Source organism: Archocentrus centrarchus, chromosome 10, assembly GCF_007364275.1.
Source record: "Archocentrus centrarchus isolate MPI-CPG fArcCen1 chromosome 10, fArcCen1, whole genome shotgun sequence".
In the NCBI taxonomy this organism is placed as follows: Eukaryota; Metazoa; Chordata; class Actinopteri; order Cichliformes; family Cichlidae; genus Archocentrus; species Archocentrus centrarchus.
The window spans coordinates 11,322,507-11,344,701 of NC_044355.1; the positions used below are offsets into that span (position 1 = coordinate 11,322,507).

The 22,195-nt window shown below is 41.5% G+C and overlaps 2 protein-coding genes across 2 annotated transcripts in view; one reads left to right on the top strand and one right to left on the bottom strand.

Moving 5' to 3' along the window:
* The window catches only part of drp2 (dystrophin related protein 2), an 86,674-nt gene extending 82,148 nt beyond the window's left edge, over window positions 1-4,526 (top strand). Inside the window, exons 21-23 of the mRNA XM_030739048.1 lie at window positions 1,255-1,372; window positions 1,485-1,571; window positions 2,019-4,526. Coding sequence (XP_030594908.1) covers window positions 1,255-1,372; window positions 1,485-1,571; window positions 2,019-2,038 — 225 coding nt within the window. The 3' untranslated portion in view covers window positions 2,039-4,526. The remainder of the gene's footprint in view (window positions 1-1,254; window positions 1,373-1,484; window positions 1,572-2,018) is intronic.
* Window positions 4,507-20,890, bottom strand: LOC115786699 (uncharacterized). Its single transcript, XM_030739049.1, has 8 exons — window positions 20,671-20,890; window positions 13,463-13,642; window positions 12,907-13,095; window positions 12,156-12,332; window positions 11,450-11,591; window positions 7,842-8,473; window positions 7,079-7,220; window positions 4,507-6,461 (listed from the first exon to the last, which is right to left on the bottom strand). Exons 1-8 carry the CDS (start codon window positions 20,764-20,766, stop codon window positions 5,728-5,730), a joined length of 2,292 nt encoding a protein of 763 aa, XP_030594909.1. The 5' UTR covers window positions 20,767-20,890; the 3' UTR covers window positions 4,507-5,727.
* Between the last annotated feature and the right edge of the window lie 1,305 nt (window positions 20,891-22,195).

A 22,195-nucleotide genomic window follows, 5' to 3' on the forward strand; every position in this document is an offset into this window, starting at 1 on the left:
GCGGACAATTACTTGTTCACACAGGGCTGGGTAGGTTTGGATAACTTTTTCCTTAATAAATTAAATCATCATTTAAGAACTGGATTTTGTATTTACTCAGGTTATCTTTGTCTAATATTAAAATTAGTTTGATGATCTGAAACATGTAAATGTGACAAACGAAATCAGGAAGGGGGCAAATACTTTTCCACAGCACTTTATAGTTCTTGCAAGTTTCTGTAGCTGCAGTTTAAATAAAGGGCACAGAAAGAAATTCAAGTTCACTGGTTTTCAATATTTGTATGCCTCACAGTGCAGATACCAGATAGCATAGTTCTTGAAATATACCCATAAAGGTACAAAAAGGTGCAGACTGTTCATGTAAAAGATGGAATGGGAATACAAAGAAGTACAGTACAGAAGGAGTTAAGAAAGAGGATAAGCCTTAATACACTCTGGAGCATCATATAAAAGGATTTACTGCGGTGTAAAGGAAAGGTGTGGCAAAGAGATAGGCGAGTTGGAGCTGACACACACAGTTACTGGTTACTATAATGGCAATGTGTAAATTGTTGACAGTGGGAGTATCTAAACTGCTCATTCAGCCCACAGAATAAAGAGAAAGTGAAGGGAATAAGTGACAGTAGGAGAAAGACAACAAGGATAGGAACAGGATGCCTGCTTGGAAATTGAGAAGGGAGGGGAGCAGGAGGTACATATTCCTGGGTTTAAAAAAAAGAGCTATTCGAATTCTTTTCTCTGTGGACCAATATCACAGTTTCATTTCCTCAGAAAATAAAACCTGTAGAATCTGCAGTCTGTAGTCTGTAGAAATATATGTATGAATCCCTCCTGGTCTCTACAGAGACCTCTATTTTGCTGCAACTACTGAACTTACTCACCTCTGGAGTATTGCCACAGTGTTACTAAAAACAATACGAACCATGGAAATGTTACAAATAATATCTTCGAGTTACATTACCCACCTTTGATTGTGAATTCTGTTGTCAATGTATTTTTTTGTTTTATGCTTCTCTGTGCAATTCCTAATGCTTTTATCTACCTATCAAAGCACCAATCACAGTAAACTGATGAACAGCTGTTGGGCAAAAATTGCTCATTTTACTCAGAGTTCCCATTTGAGGACTGCTGGCTGAGTGCCGTTAAACATCACATTTATTGCTGTGTGAAAGGCAAAATGACCCTGCTGTCTGAAACATGACAGATATGAGTGATTATTTAGACTGAATGTTAAGAAGTCTTTTCTGAAAGCAGCCCAAAGATGATTCGGAGGCCAACGGATCAGAACCGTCAACCCTGTCTTCTCCTGTGTCTGGAGGGGGTCACCATGGGGAGCCGGCTAGCAGAGAGACTACAGACACTGAAGCAGCAGGTCAGTCACATGCAGCCAGGCTAAAATGTGGGTTTGACAGATGCATGCATGTTAAATTTGAAACCTTATCCTTTCGCTGAGGGGTAACATTTTGTGTGTGTGTGTGTGCCAGGAGATGATTTGGAGCATGAGCAGGACACGGTGCTGCAGCTCCAGGAGGTCATTGAGCAGCTGAGAAACGTCTTCCCTTCAGAACCTGGTGAGTTTGTTTCAGCTGCATGGATCTTTGCTGCTGTAGTACTCCACACTTCAGAGACAGCCTCTTTTTGCTCCCCCCCATGGCCCTCGGCAGCACGAGAGATGGAGAGGAGAGCAAATATGTACTGCTGTGGATCGATAGTTGGGGGGTAGGGATGTAGAGATTGAATGGCAGAGAGGAGCAGTAAAACAAGAGGGTGACTACAGCAGAGAAAGAGAGAGCGTATCACTGTCACACACTTTGCCACACTGCCCCACTGCATTTAAAATGCAATTTGCTGGGCAATCCACAGCCTGTAATTTGAACAAAGAAAGGGATTATCATAATTATGGCCTTCTTAGTTATAGCCAAGAACATTTCCTTGGTCCTTTGCATGTGCTCCTTAAACCTGTTAACCCTGTTTTTTTTTTTGTTTTTTTTTAACTCTCTTTTATATCCTATTTTCAGGCACCACCTCACACATCTAACCCTGAGTGTGCCTGGAGGAGCAGACAGAAAACCTGAAAGAATGCCTAGTGGCAGAGGGAGGAGCTCTATTCAGCTGAGGTCAGGCCACAGTACACCAGACCCTGTGACCACTGCAGTGGCAATGATACTCAGAGCTAACCCTCTACTGGAATTCTGTGCACTAAAAGCCTTTTTCATGCAAACTGCTAAAGGCTGATGTCCTTTTGGCCAGGCTGGGCTTCATAACGTCAGTGGTGCAGCCTGACACCATGTTAACGAGCCAAAGGAAACTAATGTTAGCAGCAGGTCAGGAAGAGACTTAAATGATGGAAAATGCCTAGCCAAGACACTGTGTTTACCAGTATCTGTGTAGTCATTCTGAGGTGGGAAGCTTTATATCAATTCGCAGCACAAATTGGACCTTCCATGAAAAGAACCTCAAAAAGGAATAGGAAGGATATCCATTGTTTCTGTCAAAATGCCTGTATCTTCAGTGGGTTTTTTTGTTTTGTTTTGCTTTTTTCTCCTTGAATGTGTTGTCATGGTTGTTATTTTTGTATTCTGAAATGAGGAGGTGAGTTAAAGCTTAACCGTGTAAGCTAGATCAGGGCTGGGCTGACTACATTTTATGTGGCTGCGTGGTGCAGACTGTCAAGGAGTTGACAGCACCCACAACGGGCTTATTTACTTTTTCAGAATGACACATTATCAGTTAAATCCCTGATTTATTTGAGACAGCCAAAGTGCCCGCTAGCACAGCGCCTCTGTATACACACACTGTGTTCCTCTAATCCTCTCTCACTGCTTGTCGCACTCATTGCTTGCCTCTTCCAAGTGAGCCCTTTACACCCATACAGAACTAACTGCACTCACTGTACGTGCAGACACGTATGCTGCTACACATGCACTCCGTATTTGCAATACCCCCCCCACACACACACACACACACACAAATAGCTCCCTGCATGATCGATAACATGTGCTGTGATGTATCACCAAAAAATACACTATAGGCCAATTTCATAAAAATGGTGGTCCATTTCATCTTGCAGGATATAAACAAGTTCTCACTGGTAAGCCAATTTATTTTGTGAATGGAGCTGTGTTTTGTTTAGGAAATGTCTGCTGATAAATATCAGCATGCATTCCTCTGCTCTGAGATCTTAGTGTTTTCCTGCTATGCGCAGAGAAACAGAAATAAGGAGCTCCTAAAAGCTAAAGCCGCCTCCCGCCCCCTCTGCTATGCTAATTCCAGACACTACAGGGGGGTACAAGGCACACCATGTTAACCCAGTCCCACACCAACTCCATTCTTAATAATCCCTTCATTCCATGTAGATTTGAAAAGAACAGTAGCTACTGACTCTGCATGTGCCATTTTCCCCTCATGTTAATGCATACTTAATTGCTTTTAGACTTACAAAAGGATGTGTTGTTGAAATGGTGTCACCCTCATCATATCAGGATCATAGAGTGTATTATGTTCTAAACAGCACAGTCAATTAATGCCTTAAAACCAAGCTGAATCCATATAAGACAGGAATTAGTCTATCTGGACTCTTTTTCTTTGTTCAGTATGTTTTAAATTCAGGGAAGGAGGTTGCATCAGGCCTTTGTGTTTGTGCACAAGTGTCTGTCAGTCCTCTGGATAGACCTGTGGTTGATTGGAAGTGACAGCTGGAATGGAAAAATGTGGATCACAGCATGTGAACATCCATGGGGTGAAACCAGTTAAATAAGACTTTTTATGAGTGAACCCATGATGCTGGGCATGCTTGGAGGGAGTAAAGATCTAAGAGACAAGAGAGGAAAGGCAAAAAAAAAAAACAATCCATTTATTGCTTGAGGGCTGGTGGGAGAGATCCACTTTGATGTGCCTGCCACAGCAAAATCTCCAGAAGCAGGACTAGAGTTTGCCTGAAACAATGAAGCTGTGGTTCTGTGTGTTTCTCTGTAATCAAACCATATAGAAGACAGTGACATACACACTGAGGAACCCATCCTAAACTTAAAAAAAATAAATAAATAAAGCACTCTGACGTCACATACATGAGTTCAAAACTCATGTGCTGCATTCATTATGGGATCTTCCTCCAGGCACATAGCACTCACATTTGACACCGTCCTCCTCAGCACTCACTGCCTGTTAGTTTTGATACCGTTGCTAGGGAACTGCCCCCAAGGATGAAGCTCGGCGGGTTTGTAAGTTGGAAAGGTGATGTGCCGTTCATAATACAAATGCTAATAGCCTTAAGGGAAGCAAGAAAGTCCCTTGGTTCCCAAACACAGCTCTCCTTTTCTTCACTTCCACCTCCACTGAAGCCTACCACTGTTAAGCTGCTGAAGATAGTCATTACTATTTGTTGAATCCATCTCCGCGTCAGCGCTGCTTAAGAATTTGTTTTCTTAAAGCTCTCACAACTCCGAACAAAGAGCAGCTGCACAGCTCGTAGGAGTAAAAAAAAAAAAAAAGTCCTAACAAGCAATGTTTATTCATAGACATTTATTTATTGGTATTGACACATCTCATTACACAGTGATGATTACCCATTGCTCTCAGTATCTCCATACTTTTCTGTGTGGGTACACAAGATGATGGCCCAGTGACAGGTTGTGAAAATAAAGGGGAGACATCCCCCCATAGGGCTGCACGTCAACACTTGTCATGTTTATTTTAACACCATATAGCGGCGGAAGAATGACAAACACATACACACATAGACAAGGTAGTTACACGACAGGGTTTCATTGCGCACAGTTTGTCCCGAAATTTCACGTTGCTGCTGCTGCTTGACACCACCGTCCAAACAAATGATGATGTTTGTCTGTGTGATCATCAGAGGTCTCATCCGTAGTAGCTCCCTATTTTACCCCACTCACTGTAACACACCCTGCTGTTCCCTGTGGCATGACTGAAGCTGTGTGAAAAAGGGTTCTCTACATAAGCCGGAGTCACCCCAGAGAATACCGCTATCACTGTTCAGACTTCTGTTACTGCATGTAGTTGGCCAACATGTTCTCGGAGCCCTATCATCAATCTGCTGTCTGCGTCAGACCCTCCCTTCTATGTTTACCGTCATGCATCTAAATATGGGTAACAAGGACACATGCGCTTGTAATGTCACGCAAATACATAACAGTTTGTTACTCTAAATTTTTTTTTTTTTTTCTGATGAAATGAGGTTTTTGTGTGTTCTTTTAAATCACCATTAATATACCTCATTAATCATAATGTTTGACTTTAACAGTTTTGATTTCCTGTTTTTTGTCCAGAACTCAAAACACTTCTTGTTGTCTTTTCTCTGGAGTTTTTAATCTCTATAAAAAGTTTTCTGAAGAAAGGCTTTTTACTGTAATAACAAGTGGGTTACTGGCTGCTTTCTACTCTTTGTGTACAGAAATAAAAGTTTGTATTTGCCAAACTCCTTGTCTGCTCGTGTTTTTCATGTGACTCTAGTTAATCCCTTTGAGAACTGAATAATGAAAGTTAACTCAGAATGGTGCCAAATGCAGGCTGTTTATATTAATTTTTCTTTTTGTGTTTATATTTGGATTTGTATAAGGAGGAATCAATATGTCCTGTTGTGAGGCTTGCTTGTTTATCATTTTTCCTCCTCTATCCACAGTGCTTTTCTTTCTCAGTTCTTCAATCTGCCCTCAACTTCCACCTTAAACTTCTGGCTCTACGCATAAAATTCAGCTCATAGGTCTAGTCTGATGCGATGCCACCCTTTTTTGTTTTACCACTGTTGGCTTTGTTCCCTGGGTTTGTTCTGCTTGGCTCTGGTGCAGCACTTGATTGACATTTTACCTTCTTTCTCCCCTTATCGCGCACTGATCTCTTGCTCACTGCATTATCTTTGCCTGAGCTGCTGGGTGCAGGATCTCTATCTTTATCTGTTGCTTGATTATCTGGTACATCCAGCCCAGCTTCATGAACCAAAACCCTTTCTATATTTTCATTATCTAACCCCTCTCCACTCACTCTCCCACGCTCTGGCTCTTTATTACCCTGCTCTGCTTTCACATCTGGATTTTTCAGTATTTCTGCATCATCCACTCTCTCTGTCTCAACAGTGGGGCGTTTCCCTGAGCTTTCCTTCTCCTGACTCTTACTGTCTTCCGTCTTCTTATCTGCATTAGTTTCTGCTTTAGTTTTCCCTTCTGTGGCTTTTGGAGGAAATTTCACATTCTTCTTTCTGGCTGCATTCTTGGCCCTGGGTCCACCAGGTCCCCACTTCTGTTGTGTTGTATCCCAGTAAGTCTTTTTCTCCTGGGCATGCATAGCACGCATGCGCTCACATAGCTTCTTCAGTTCCTGACGAACAAAGGGTTTGAACTTCGGGTCCAATTTCTCTGCTGTATCAAAGTCCCTTCGAGCTTCATCCTCATTGCACAAAGCGGCATGAGCCCGAGCCCTCTGGTACACTGCCTTGAAGTTACCTATTGAGAAGCATGTGAAAAGAGAGTGAATAAGTATAAATGACAGTACTATTGACTTGTAAAGACCACAGGAGGCAACAGGAGGTAAGGATGATTGGTAGGCTGGCAAGAATAAAATTCAAAAGCAGTAAAAGTTGAGGATAAAAATAAATACCACAGGAATTAACTGCACTGAATGCCAGCGGTGAGACAGGAGATATCGTAGGAGGCGAACACCGGAGAGAAGTAAATGAAGGGGAAAGAAAAGCATAAGAACAACCATTTCAGATCACCCTAACTATTAATAATTCATCATAGCACAAACAAAAAGAAAACAATGAATTCATTTTTGACTGTGATGTCCATGGGTGGGTGCTGGGGGAACAAAAGAGACACAGCATTGCGGTTGTGAATGTTTGGTTTCTTCTTTCCCTGGTAAACAAAAAGATCAAGGTTTGTTGCATTGTGAAAGTGAGTGTTTGCTGAGGGCCAGGCATTCATGCCGGCATGAGAGCTTGATATTTTTGAGCTTAAAAACGATGGTGTGTACAGGAAGAAAAAAAAAAGCTAAACCGGTGTATATTTATATACTTGAGTACCCATTTCTATATCAAACTCCATTTTCACTCTAATATTACCTTTGTGTTTCTTTAGCAGCTTGTTGTTGAGCTCCACAACTTGCTGGTATTGTTTTAACTCCAGCATGCACTGGCTAAGGTTAAGAGTCAAAGGAAGACGCACCTTCTCCAGCGACTCCCAGTCATCACCCGGTTGATCCACCTGCAGAGAAAAGAGAGTGACATAAAGGCTGGGTTGGTGGGATGATGCAAGCAAAGGAGGCGGTGGTGGTGGTGGTAAATGGCAAAAGAAATGTTGAAAAGATGAAACAAAAAGAGGGGCAAAGACACAAAGGGTTGGGAGGAATGATGAAAAAGGTTGGATGTGGAAAATGATAGAGGAGGCAGAGGGATATAGGATGAGGAGAAATAAAGATAGAAGCGGGTGGGTTGAGGAATGTAGGCATGAGGGAGTTAGACATTGAGGTGTGGCAGAAGGGAGAGAGTTTAAGAAAGAGGAAAGAAGCACAGGCGAGCACTGTGACAGTGATCTCTCTGTGGATAGCTGTTATTTTTAGTGCTTTCCCTGCTCTTCACTTTGCCAGCATACCTACAATGCCACAGCTGCTCTTCAGTAAAAAAAAAATAAAGCAACAATGACAGATTACAGTTTACAACCCACAGTGAGCCACGACTCTTTTAAAAGACTGCTTTCTGGCATGTTCAACTATTCATCACACTGAGTGGATTGAACTGGTGGTTGTTAATGTGGTATGTCCATCTGAGCGCTGTCATCACAACAAAAAGCTCTGTTTACCCTCACTTAATCACCAATTACACTTACTTTATTTTGAAGGAAGTCCATGTATTCTATAGCCTCCTTGAACTTTCCTGAAGCTTCTTGAAAGTGGCTTTCTTTAATGAGAAAGTTTCCTTCGTTCTGCAGCAACATGACAAGTCGTAACATCTGCTGCCAGTCCTTCCCTTCTGTTTTACTGCAAGTGTTTAAATTCATTGCAGAAGAGCTCGCTTCTTCTTTGGTAACTGTTCCCTCAGTCAGTGTAGCCTCATTTTCCCTCAGTTCCTCTTCATGAACTTCTGCACATTGGGAGGGAGACTCTTCTGAACCATTTTCTGCTCCCACCTTGTTATTTTCCACTGCTGTCACACTTTCAGGATGTTCTTGTTTTCCCTTTTCTATCTCTCCTCTCTCCTTCTCCTTGTCCTCCTCCCCATGTCCCTCTACCTCCTCCACTTCATTTTTGTTTTCATTTTTCTCCAGCTTGTTCCAGTACTGCTGCTTCTCCTCCCAGTATTTCTCCTTCATGTGCTCCGACAGGGCCTTCAGCTCTCGACAGATGAGCTTGGCCAGAGTGATGTCGAGTTGAGCCACCATGTTGAAGTCTCTCCGGGCCTCCTTTTCATTCCACACAGCAGCATGGGCCTTGGCTCTTTTGTAGTAGCCTTTAACACAGTCTAAGAAACAGAAGAGGCGAGAAACAAAAACACAATAAAATGTCGGCGTCTTTTTCAGAGTGTCGTGCTCCACATGAGGTTGGCATTACAAAGTGCTTGAATCCTGAATGTTGAGGCGAGGTTTAATAAACAGCCTACTAAAGAAACCAGTCTCGGTGAAGCTCACATTCATAATCTGGTTTATCTAATCCTGGCAACACATCAATAGCTTGATAACACAGTGTAGTCGCTGCCGTGCAGTGTTGCCATGTTAAGAGGACGTCAAGATGCTTAAAATTATTGTACTTTGAGGAAAATTATCCACATAATCACTACAAGTGCAAATAGGCATAAAAGTGTAAACAACACCACTCTTACTCTCCTCTGATATTACCTAGACTGATTACACCTAAAAATCTCAGACTTACAAAGCAACATTATGAGACCTTACTGTAAGTGGAGTAAAAGCTTCTCAAGTATTAAATTGTTTAAATTATTTGTTTTGATTTTTTTTTAAAAGCTTGCACCTAGTCTTTGTCCACTAGGCTCAAGGTACCCTGCTTTTTTTTTTAATGTGTTCCATGAATTTTTCACTCCCCTGACCCACGGGACCGACAGCCTCACTGTACAGGATATCTCCTGCTTTACAAATTGAGCGCTGGATTTTTCCTCCTGTGCTTAACAAAACACACAGTATTGCAGTTTGGACCACCACTGTGCGCAGGGAGTGTGCAGTGGCAGGCTGCAAGCAAGTGGCTGATGGAGGAGGTGGGAAACAATTTGCATATTCATACCTCTACACATATTAAATGAGAAGAAGGTGTTGAGTTATGAGCAACTGCATTTTTCCCTAAATGGAAAGTGAACGCATACAAACATCATGCTAACACATTGCAATTCCTCTGTTTATGTTTAGTTTAGATAGACACTTATAATTGAATTTTCCTGTTTCTCTGCATTTAATTTCCCTCTACACTAAATCGTCGTTCAGCCAGCAGTTAAACAGATTTCACTGTCGCCTCTGGCAAAGCAGAGACAGTGCAGTGATCCTTTTCTAAAGAACAAATGGGACGAAGGGATGAATCAGCAGCCAAGTGGCTGACAGGAGCTCATGCAGACAATGTGATATTGATGACAGGAGGAACAACAACGGGGGAGAAGAATGCAAGTAGTGTGGTGAGCAAAAGGAGACATAAGTGTGAAATGAAACTAAGGCATGGCTACAAAAGGGAAAATGAAACTAAGGATAATAAGAGAGTAGAAGAGTAGAAAAAGGTGTATCAGTGCGTATGTGGGGGCTACATTCTTTTAAGCTTCATAAAGAGGCCTGCAGCTTTGTGACAACTGCTCAAACTGGGTCAGGGGAGCCCAGAAAATCCCACCCATATTCATGCTTCACTTCTGTGCTCGCTTAAATGCAGGTTTACACATATCCTCCTCCTGCCACACACAGTGTCATCATTTCAGATGACATTACACCAACTTTCACTAAATTCCAAGAGACTCAGCCTAATCTTCTCCTTACACCAGCCTAGGAACAATTCTTCATCGGGAAATTTCTTATGAGTACATATTTTTTTTTGTAAAGTAAGGTACCATAATGTGACAAAGTACACTGATTTATAGCACCACATCACCAATGATGTAAAAATCAAACACACAACAGGCAAATGTACTGGAGAAGTGGAAAATCCAGGCTGAGGAGAAGACAGTAAAATAAAGAGTGCCTCAACAGATCCTGTCTCTGGGTGAGAGGCATAATTCATGAGGCTCTGAAGTGAAGACTCTGCCAGCATTGAGAGGCTCCTCTAGGATTCTGAGTAGCCATGGGTATGACAGTGCAATTCCCAGGGCTGCTCCAGCTTTAAAATTGTCATTAATGTCAACCTCAGCCCACATACACCCTCTCAGCAAAGACACGGCTACAACATGCAGCAGCAACTGCACTAAAACCAGAACAGGCATCAAATCCTCACCTGCCAGCATTTTGCAACATTTCGAAATTACTGTTATTCTTGAGTCTGTATCAAGAGGTGCAAAGTAAACTGTGCGTGCCTTTATTTTGCACGTCACAACACAATATTTCATGTACTTGATGATTACAAAAGAGTAGCTCAAAATGTTTGCTTTTTTTGATGAGTTTTACAACAAATTTATCTGAGGGCCGTCTGGCATTCCATCATATTTAAGATTCAGACATGAGTGGCATCAATCTTCCTTTCTCTTGTCAAGAAAGCAAATAATCAAATTTACCAAAATGTCAAAATTCCTGTAACTCAACTGGAAAAGAAAATATGAACTTAATGACCTCTAGAAAAGTCAGGAATTCAACAATGCCTGCAGTTATGTTGATATTATAGGTCATTCTTGAGGATATTCCAGTTAAGATTGTTCTGAATGACTGTGCACAGGTTAGAATTAGACTTTCACGTAGAATTTTTAAAAAGAAAACTCATTATTGTTGCCAGCCTGTGTAAGCACAAAATTAAGTCTTAACGATGCAAAAACATTTCAGTCACAATTGAGGTTTCCTCATTTTTAACAGCTCTAGAAAGAATAAAAGAAAACTATATGATATCAAAGATTTTGAATCATTTTAAATAGTAAGGGCTCTCATACATAAATTACACTGGCCCAGCTAACAAAAGCTGAGAGCAAGAATTTGAGCTTTTTTTCTCTTTCAAAATTTGGGCACAGCAGTACCCTGGAGGTTAGAGAACTATGAACATATGGCATTTTTGCTGGTTCAAACCTCTGGAGGGAAAGAGTGAATAACACCCCTGCACTGTTGAACTACTTCTGTTCACAGGATTAACCCTGCTGATGCAACCGTGCAAATGTGACTCCGGGTGACACAGGAAAAAATATTTTTTAAAAGTGTGCTCTGTTGATTCTCTTGGGGGGGGAAAAAGGAAATTAAAGATCTCTTAACCAGAAAAACAGAGAATAATCAGAATAAACTTTTACAGTCCTTCCTTCCCCAGCATGTGCCTTTACCTTTATGTTTCTCCAGCAGTTCATCCATGTGGTCTATGACTTCATAGTACTCCTCCAGCTCCAACATGCACTGGCAGTAGTTCAGCTCCAGGGGGACAATCATTCGACCTAAGTTAATGTAGTCTATATCACCCGGCATCTCCTACACAAGCACGCAGAAATGAAAGACCAAAAACATGTTCATAGTGCAGCTGTGTTGCTTAGCAGCTAGAATGTGTTTAAATAATTTTATGAAATCCATAGGTTTAAATATCGTTTTTACTTTACTACGTACTTAAATAAAGACCAGCTATCTGTAAGACTTCAACATCAAACCTGTGAATCTGTCTAAAGCTGCTAAAATTCCTGCATGTTCACTTCAACACAGCTTCACTTCTCTCTATAGTATTGCTCTATCCTGACACCCCACTCCCACCCGCCCACCTTCCCCACTCTTATCGAAGACAGCTCTCCCTTTTCTTTCCTTTGACAGCCTCCCACCCGACTGCACGTAAACAGGGACGCAGTGAAGCAGAGCAAAACAGGAAAACAGGAATCTCCCACTGGAAAAGAAGGAGCTGCATGTCCCAAAAACCCCAAATCCTGAGGAGACCTCAGAATTCACAAACTTCCACGGTACTCATTGTGCAGGCCCCTCCCTACGCACAGAAAGACAGATGAACACCCTCCCCATGTCCCACCTTTCTTTCCACCACTCTTCACTCACCCTAGACTGGACAGTTTTCAGCAGCAGGACGGCTTCTTTGTACTTGCTGGCAGCCTCTCTGTATTGCTTCTGTTTGACCAGAGCGTTACCCTGCATGTGGAGAACTGGCACTGTCTGCAGCTTTTCATCCTTTTCCATCATCCACGACTCTCTGTGGTAGGACATAGGGTCTCCTACCTGAGTGCAGCATGGTTGAGAGGAGAAGATAACAGAAAAAAAAAAAGTCACAGGAAGAAAAACATCAATGATGCAAGTGAATGCTAAACAGGTATAAAGCATACCGCCGCTTAATTACATTATTGTGGGAACTCTGCCCATTTTTAGGTGAGAGTTGTGCAATATTTTGCTCATATTTATACAAGTCTACCAATAGAAATGAAAAAAATTTACTTTTGTGCTTTTACTTTGTGATACTGATACCTTTACTTATGTAAAGGATCTAAATTCTTCCACCACTGAGCTCATGTGCCGAAAAGACTTGTGAAAGTACAAGAAACAGAAATAATATTAATTTATTGCCACCGATGCTGGACTCCCTGGTGAGTCTCAAGCTTGTTCTGGAAAATATAATATTTCAAGTGTTAGGCAGAGAGGGACTTGAGCTTTGTCAGTGCTGTCAGTGGATTTTAGAAAAGAGTGTACTGTACGGTAAAAAGCGGAGATGCTGTTTATTGAAAAGAATTTGACGACAGCTGATAGCTCAACACTGTCTCCTCTCTCACTGTTCACTGTCACTGTCACTGATGCTTACCTGCAGCAGCTCCATGATAAATATAAGTGGCTGAGGAGTCCGCATCAGCTCATCCAGCTCTGGGAAACCAGTGGAGTGATAGTGGAACAGGTTTCCCATTCCGCACATGTGTCTCTGGCCCTCTAGAGGGTCTTTCCCTTGAGCGATCAGTCTCATTCCCTTGGACACAATGGGGTACAAGCCTGTGTGCTGCGAAATTAGCACATCAACAAAATCATGAACGTAGCATCTAGAATAATCACTTAATCATGCTAACCCTCTGGTGCTGCCAGCCCGTGCCAATCAGCCTTACAAGGAAAAAACACAAGAAGTCGCACAATTTTACTTGCAAATTACATTTTTCTCCAGAAGGAAAAAACATTAAAAAAAAAATTGCACAAAGAGATTGCTTTGTTTATGTTTATATTACTGAGCATGTAGGAGGCTACAGAACGTTGATTCATGTGCATTATAATGAGGAGTAAAAGCTTCCCTTTCTCACTCATGAACGCTTATTACATCCTCTCAGGGGCCGGATATCTCAGAATGTGTGCGTGCAGTTTGGAATCCAACTCACGATGGCATCACACCAGAACTCAGCCACCTCTCCAACCCGCATGGACGTCAACAGGGTCTCCCAGACTTCCATCTTGAACATCTTTCCGACAAAGATTTCTGCCGGTCTGCCAGCTAGTCGGCTGTCATCGATGACTGTCCTCTCAAAGTTGTCCAACAGCGTCTGGAAGTGGAAAACCAGCTTGGAAAGCGAGGGGGAATGGGGAGGGTACAAGAGTAGAGGTTAGTGAAGTAAACTACAGTTAGTAGACACTCCATTAGACATATAAAAGTGTATTTTTCATTAAAATATTTCTTATACTTTGCTGTGAAAAAGTATTTTCCCCCTTCCTGAATTTTTAATTTTTGCATATTTGTCAAAACTAGATGTTCCAGATCATCTAACAAATTTTAATATTAGACAACGATAACCCAAGTAAATACAAAATGCAGTTTTTAAATGATGATTTCATTTGTTAAGGGGGGAAAAAACTATCCAAACCTGCTTGGCCCCATGTTAAAAAAAAAAAAAAAAGCAATTGCCCCCCTTGTTAAATTATGAAATAACTGATTAACCACTTTTTTTTTTTTTTTTTTTGGAAAGCTGAGTTCAGTTTCACTAGTCACACCCAGGCCTGATTACTGCCAGATCTGTTGAATCAAGAAATCACCTAAATAGAACCTGTCTAAGAAAGTGAAGTAAACTTAAGGATCTCAAAAGCAACACATGGTGTCACGATCTAAAGAAATTCAAGAACAGATGAGAAACAAAGTCTTTCTGAGGCTTTGGGACTCCAACAAACCACCGTGAGAGCCATTATCTACAAATGAAGAAAACCTGGAACAGTTTTGGACCTTCCCAGGAGTGGCACCAAGAGCGCACTGATACCTCATCCATGAGGTCACAAAAGATCCCAGAACAACATCTAAAGAACTGGAGGCTTCATTTGCCTGGCACGCTGACCTGTTTATCCTGCACTTAACTGCCCATAACACAAAGTTAGTATATCTCAGTTTGTGTTGCAGGACATTTCACAATATGAAAAAATAAAAAATACTTTCGCAAAACATAATTTCACATCATATACATATCTCATTTCTCATTTTCTAATAAGGACAGTACATAAAAGCTTTAAATTTCCAGTTTATCAAATGTCACTGAGCATTCCTCCCCTTTAAATATAGCCTCTCCTCTTCCTCTCCTGTCATGTTTTTCTTACATCTTTCTCCATTTATCTTGTTCTTTTCTCTCCCTGGGAAATACAGGAGCTGCACCTTCAGCTAGCAGACAGTGTGACAAACTGCACACAGTTTGTGTGTTTGCTGATATTTGTTGAGCTGAAACGCTACATTTGATCTTACCTGATACTTAAAGGAAAACCTTCATGCTCGTTCCTCCTCTTCTGTAGCAGTAGCTGAAGTACTGCGACCAAAACTTGTGGACATCTGCACCAAAAATGTGGTGATGTGCCAAAAAGTGATTTACTTATATTGGTAAATAGACTGTAGTCAACATAATTTATGAAGGGACTATAAATAATATAAAGAAATGAGCTGTTTTGCAAGTATCTTTATGAGTGTGCGTTATTGTACCTACATTATAATCAATCCAGTCCTTTTTGCCCATTTCAAATATCTTTATACAACTGTGATGTTATATTTGTTGCAATTTCTGCTGCCCTCTTGGTCAGATATGTCTTTAAAAAAAAACATATTTTTCATGTCAATGACAGTTTTTAACCCTGATAAATAAAAAATATATATCAAAGTCACTTTGCCAAAAAAGTGATTGCAGCTTCTACCTTGTGGCAAGAATTTTGTTTTTGGTTCAAAATGACTTGATATCATTCATGAGAGATATGTTTAACATATGTTTCACAGATTATAGGCCAACAAGTCATTTACAACAGTTTAAATACAACCAATCATTTTTCTGTCAAAATAATGGGAATCACTGTTTGGCATATGATCAGTTTTTGGCACACTTTAACCCATGAGTACAACGCTATAAATGATGCATAAATTATATGTTTTTGCCTCTTTCATCTCTTTGTATGTGATAAGCTCCAGTGATTGATAAACCAATAGAATTGTCTTTTTATGTGCTATTGTTCCCTCAGTTTAGGCTCAAAGCTGTTTAATGTTTGAAGGCACGGAGTGATGGGAAATAAAAGCTTCCCTCAACCTTAAGTAACGAGCCTGAACAGATGTGTAATGATGTAGGGAGTCATAATAAAAAGTTGTCAGAAAAATACATACTCAAGTGTGATGACCCACCCCCCTTGTTTATTTTCAGCAGCACCTTAGGTGGGTTATGAGAGGTGGGAGTGGCCAAGAGTATAAAGCCTGCTCTCTGTCCTTTCTTTCTCTCTGGGAAGCATAAATCTACTTCTCCATCATTATGCTGGTTTGTTAGGTTCTTTTTGGTTCTTGTATCCTCATTTAACACCTTGTACACGCTTACTCTCATCCATGCACACATGCATACACACCACTGACACCTTTACACTTTCCTACATGTTTAGTCAAATAAACTGGAAAACTGAAAAGCTGTGTATAGACTCTCCTTTGTTTGTCTGTGTAGATTCTCAGTTATCCAGGTCATAGTAGTCTCTGGAGCTTGAAAAAGGCGACTGGACTTCTTTTTGTTTCTTGAAGACGTTTCACCTCTCATCCGAAAGGCTTCTTCAGTTCTCAACCAAATGGTGGAGAGACCCAGGTATTTAAACCCCTGTGGGCGTAGTCCCCTGGAGGTGGTTATGACCCTCTATTGATCATGTGCTTGAACACATGTGCCCAGGTGTGAAGGGGGCGTGGGTCATATTCAATCAGTGGTTTCAGTTGAAACCAACTTAGGACTCCGCTCCATTGTTTCCTGTGGCCTATTGAGGTCACTGGAACAAAGGTGTGAATGGGGGTTGAGACGTCTGGGAAGGGAGCTCAGGACAGCACTGTAAGCGGGGGAAAGTTGGTGACGTAATCCACCTCCTCTGTTCAATGATGGTTGTTCACAGTGGACATAGATGGCTTCTTTCACTCCTCTTTCAAACCATCTGTTTTCCCTGTCCAAAATGTGGACATTGGCATCCTCAAAAGAGTGCCCTTTTTCCTTCAGATGCAGATGTACTGCTGAATCTTGTCCTGTCGAAGTGGCTCTTCTATGTTGTGCCATTCGTTTGTGAAGAGGCTGTTTGGTTTCACCAATGTAGAGGTCCGAGCACTCTTCACTGCACTGAACAGCATACACTACATCGCTGATCTTGTGTTTGGCGGGTTTGTCCTTGGGATGAACCAGTTTTTGTCTTAGGGTGTGACTTGGTTTGAAGTATACTGAGATGTCATGCTTGGAGAAAATTCTTCTGAGTTTCTCTGACAAGCCTGACACATATGGGATGACAATGTTGTTCCTCTTGTCCTTCCCATTCTCTGTAGTTTGTGTTTGGCCTTCATTCCTGTGCATCTTAGCTGATTTGATGAAGGCCCAGTTGGGGTAACCGCATGTTTTGAGGGCTTTCTTAATGTGTGTGTGTTCCTTATGCTTCCCTTCTGCCTTAGAGGGAACACTTTCCGCACGGTGTTGTAGGGTCCTGATCACCCCAAGTTTGTGTTCCAGAGGGTGGTGGGAGTCAAAGAGGAGATACTGGTCTGTGTGTGTGGGCTTCCGGTAAACTTCAATGTTGAGGCTTCCATCTTCCTCGATAAGCACCGCACAGTCCAGGAATGGTAACTTGTTATCTCTGGTGTCCTCCCTGGTAAAACGTATGTATTTATCCACTGAGTTAATGTGACGAGTGAAGGCTTCTACTTCTTGGGTTTTGATTTTGACCCAGGTGTCATCTACATATCTGTACCAGTGGCTAGGTGCCATCCCTTTGAAAGAACCAAGAGCTTTACTTTCCACTTCCTCCATGTAAAGGTTGGCTACAATGGCCACCATCTTATCACCGCTTGTTGGCATCACACCCCACCACATTGAAAACTCTACAGATTTTACTAACAAGGTCCAGAATCTTGTACTGGATCCAGATGAAACCATGGTGTCCTTTGATGTGGTTTCACTTTTCACTTGCATACCTACAACTGAGGCAGTGGAGACCGTCAGAAGACGACTACAGGAAGACGATTCCTTACTGAACAGAACCAGCTTCACCCCAGATCAGATTTGTGCACTTTTAGATCTCTGCCTTACCACAACATATTTTAAATACAATGATGGATTCTACAGACAGAAGCATGGATGTGCCATGGGCTCCCCAGTGTCTCCCATTGTAGCCAACCTTTACATGGAGGAAGTGGAAAGTAAAGCTCTTGGTTCTTTCAAAGGGATGGCACCTAGCCACTGGTACAGATATGTAGATGACACCTGGGTCAAAATCAAAACCCAAGAAGTAGAAGCCTTCACTCGTCACATTAACTCAGTGGATAAATACATACGTTTTACCAGGGAGGACACCAGAGATAACAAGTTACCATTCCTGGACTGTGCGGTGCTTATCGAGGAAGATGGAAGCCTCAACATTGAAGTTTACCGGAAGCCCACACACACAGACCAGTATCTCCTCTTTGACTCCCACCACCCTCTGGAACACAAACTTGGGGTGATCAGGACCCTACAACACCGTGCGGAAAGTGTTCCCTCTAAGGCAGAAGGGAAGCATAAGGAACACACACACATTAAGAAAGCCCTCAAAACATGCGGTTACCCCAACTGGGCCTTCATCAAATCAGCTAAGATGCACAGGAATGAAGGCCAAACACAAACTACAGAGAATGGGAAGGACAAGAGGAACAACATTGTCATCCCATATGTGTCAGGCTTGTCAGAGAAACTCAGAAGAATTTTCTCCAAGCATGACATCTCAGTATACTTCAAACCAAGTCACACCCTAAGACAAAAACTGGTTCATCCCAAGGACAAACCCGCCAAACACAAGATCAGCGATGTAGTGTATGCTGTTCAGTGCAGTGAAGAGTGCTCGGACCTCTACATTGGTGAAACCAAACAGCCTCTTCACAAACGAATGGCACAACATAGAAGAGCCACTTCGACAGGACAAGATTCAGCAGTACATCTGCATCTGAAGGAAAAAGGGCACTCTTTTGAGGATGCCAATGTCCACATTTTGGACAGGGAAAACAGATGGTTTGAAAGAGGAGTGAAAGAAGCCATCTATGTCCACTGTGAACAACCATCATTGAACAGAGGAGGTGGATTACATCACCAACTTTCCCCCGCTTACAGTGCTGTCCTGAGCTCCCTTCCCAGACGTCTCAACCCCCATTCACACCTTTGTTCCAGTGACCTCAATAGGCCACAGGAAACAATGGAGCGGAGTCCTAAGTTGGTTTCAACTGAAACCACTGATTGAATATGACCCACGCCCCCTTCACACCTGGGCACATGTGTTCAAGCACATGATCAATAGAGGGTCATAACCACCTCCAGGGGACTACGCCCACAGGGGTTTAAATACCTGGGTCTCTCCACCATTTGGTTGAGAACTGAAGAAGCCTTTCGGATGAGAGGTGAAACGTCTTCAAGAAACAAAAAGAAGTCCAGTCGCCTTTTTCAAGCTCCAGAGACTCTCCTTTGTTTGTTGGCAGCCTGAGTCAAACAGGTAACACAAGTACCTGAAAATACTTAAGTACAGCACTTTGTTACTTCCCACCTCTGGCTGAAAAACTAACATATAAAGATCATCATACCAACACTTAAACATGGTGGTGGTAGCGTGATGGTCTGAGGCTGTTTTGCTGATTCAAGACCTGCACCTGCTGGAACCATGAATTCTGCTCTCTACCAGAAAATCCTGAAGGACAATGTCTGGCCATCAGTTCGTGCCCTGAAGCTCAAGCACACTTGGGTTATGCAGCAGGACAGTTATCTGAAAAATGCCATCAAGTCCACCTCTGAATGGCTAAAAAAAAAAATCAAAATGAAGGTTTGGGAGTGGAGTAGTCAAAGTCCAGACAAAGTCCGGCAATTAGTTTTTCACACAGGGCCAGACAGGTCTGAATAACTTTTTCCCCCTTTATAAATGAAATCATTATTTAAAAACTGTATTTTGCATTTACACAGGTTATCTTTATCTAATATTAAAATTTGTTTGATTATCTGAAACATGCAAGTATGTCAAATATGAAATAAGTATATAAATCAGGAAGAGGGCAAATACTTTTTCACAGCAATACATGCATTTGTGTGCGTGTGAGTGTATACATGTGTGGGGTTTTTTGTCAGTATGTCACTACTTCAGTGGTGAAACAAATACAGCTTTCTTAAAGACTCCCCTGTGGTTTTTGTGTCAGTCAATATAAATTATCTGCCACATCGTATCAAAGCCCGTGGATTATCCTTTTCTTGTGAATGCTAATTTGTTCCATTGATTGCAAACTTTAAGAGACCTTTAAATCAATGACTCAAGGAAAATTGTTTTTAGTGTCAAGAAGACAGCTATCATATATCTGACATGTAGATTAAAAAAAAAATCCCACTTTTGTCATTTACAAATAAAAAAATAAAATTTAACTTGAAAATGATTAGCTGTTGCAGGTCTTGATATATACATGTAATGTACAATAAACTGAATGATGTCACATTTCAAACACCATGCCAGTTGTTTTAATGTATTCCATCTGTTTGTGTCCAAACAGAAGAGTCTTTAACATCATCACCCTGTCTTTAAAATAATGTTGGATCCATGTAACCTTATTTATAGCCTGACAGATTGTGTGTAATAGTAACAGGCTGACAACTGTGTGAGCAAATGGGAATCACCTCACTGGGGAGGGAACACGCACACACACACACAGGTAAATGGAAATTCATGCTGGCATTGTCATGGAAAATATTTGTCACAGTGTCCAGGCTCAGTGCCATATGGCTGGATGTGACTGGGAAGGGAAAAAAGTCGGAAACCAGCAGATCAGTGGATGCACAGAAACAAAGATACAGTGCCAAAAAACATGTTGCAATTTGGTTGACCAAATGTTTGCTCTGTGTGCATGAGCCAGATACAGAATAAATTTCCTCACTTCATGAATAATTCAACAGAATCTAATTGAAGTGGGCATTGCAACACATGGCTAAAAATAGACACCCGAGATAGACATTTTTCTGTGGCTCATAAATTACTACACAATGGTTATTATTATACAGGGAATCATTGTCTTCAACATACTGAGCTTAAATAACGATTAGGTTATCAAGTTAACTGCAATTTAGAATACCTTTGTCCCAGTTGGAAAGTGAGGCAATGGTCCACTGCCTCCTGCCAGAATTTTCTTCCTGACACCTGGATAGTCGAGAAGGTATGTCTCCTCCATTGCCTCGCTGTCTTGAGATGCAAACAGAAGTGTTTTTGTTTTTGAGATTTTTTTTCCCTCTAGATGTGTTCTTTTGATTTTTCTGATTAGCCTAGTGGCAAGAGTCTTGGCTAGTTTGCTGCTCTCTGACAGATGGTAGGATTAGACAAGGTTTGGAAATGGCCACTTTAATCTGAGGAGCTAATCCCTTGCCTACCCCTGTGATTGGTGAGGGCAATCCCTGCAGGAGAGAACAGGGAGAGGTGGGGTTGACCACTGAATCATGTGGATGAGAAAGCCTGAGATCAGTCTGGAACAAATAAAGATCATTCTGGAAGAAGAGTGCTCTGGTGATGCGATGTAGTCCTAAAGATGCAGCTGTCCATCAGTTGGGAGCCAGAGAGTGTACACAGCACAGCCTTCCAACTTTTAACAGTAACTAAAACTGGCCTTAGGCTGCAAATATTCATTATTTTTTATCTTAAAATATACTAAAACATAAAAGTATTAAAATCTCAAATAGTACTGATTTTGAGCCATCAAACAAAACTGACTGGAAAAACTATTTTCCATAGCCTCTACATACATTTATATATGGCACACACATTTCAAGGACACTTAAAATAACATTCTGTAGTACACTCTTGAGTCAGATGACAACCAAGCCCCTTTTGTTGCTCTTAACTGGTAGTTTCGCCCACGTACTTGAGCAAACCTATCTCAGGTTTGATTGGTACCTTCTCCCAGCAAAGAGGTTCAGCTCTTTTAACAGACGTTCAGTAGGATTAAACTTGGGAAAGGTCACCTTCTCAAACTCTTGTTAGCTTTTAAATGTATGCTTTTGGTATTTTATTTTATCAAAGGAGCTATGACCTGCAACTGTAATAGAGCTTTGACAATGGGTAGTATGTTCCACTCAAGAAACCACGATACACTAATTTCACTGCCCCCTGCAACACGAGGCAATTTGAGCCCATAGTGTCTTTTACTGAAAAGGACCCGATACATTTTTATAGAGATCGTGTCCTTTTCACAAAACTTCATTTTAGAAAGATTGTTTTCCCTCTGTGAACAAAGAGCTGATGTAACTCACCAAAACACTCTTAATCATGTTTCATGGGCATTCTGTAAGAAATACTGGCTTGGCAACATGCAACTTTTTTTCCTTTTAAAAGCAGCATCATCATGGGTCTTCCTTCATACAAGTTATGATTGTCTGGCTCGAGTTTGACTTCATTTGTTTCTTCTTCCTTTTTGTAAACCTCTTAAGTTTCCTGTTGAGGTCGCTCCTCGGGAGGTTACTAGTGGTCTTGTAGACCTTGAATCCCCTACTAATATGACAAATTATCATTACAAAAACATCAGTATACCTGGAGATGGCCATGCAGCCTTTACCTCGATCTCTTACAGTGCACACAAAAAATAAAGGATTTATTAAAAGGCTTTTAAA

What these genes read in the sequence shown, in the direction of transcription:
- LOC115786699 (XM_030739049.1), bottom strand. Translation starts at nt 20,766, where the DNA reads ATGGAGGAGACATACCTTCTCGACTATCCAGGTGTCAGGAAGAAAATT. An exon ending in TTATCATGGAGCTGCTGCAG is followed by an intron (nt 12,333 to 12,906) that starts GTAAGCATCAGT and finishes TGCTGCACTCAG; the next exon opens with GTAGGAGACCCTATGTCCTA. An exon ending in TGGACTTCCTTCAAAATAAA is followed by an intron (nt 7,221 to 7,841) that starts GTAAGTGTAATT and finishes TTTTCTCTGCAG; the next exon opens with GTGGATCAACCGGGTGATGA.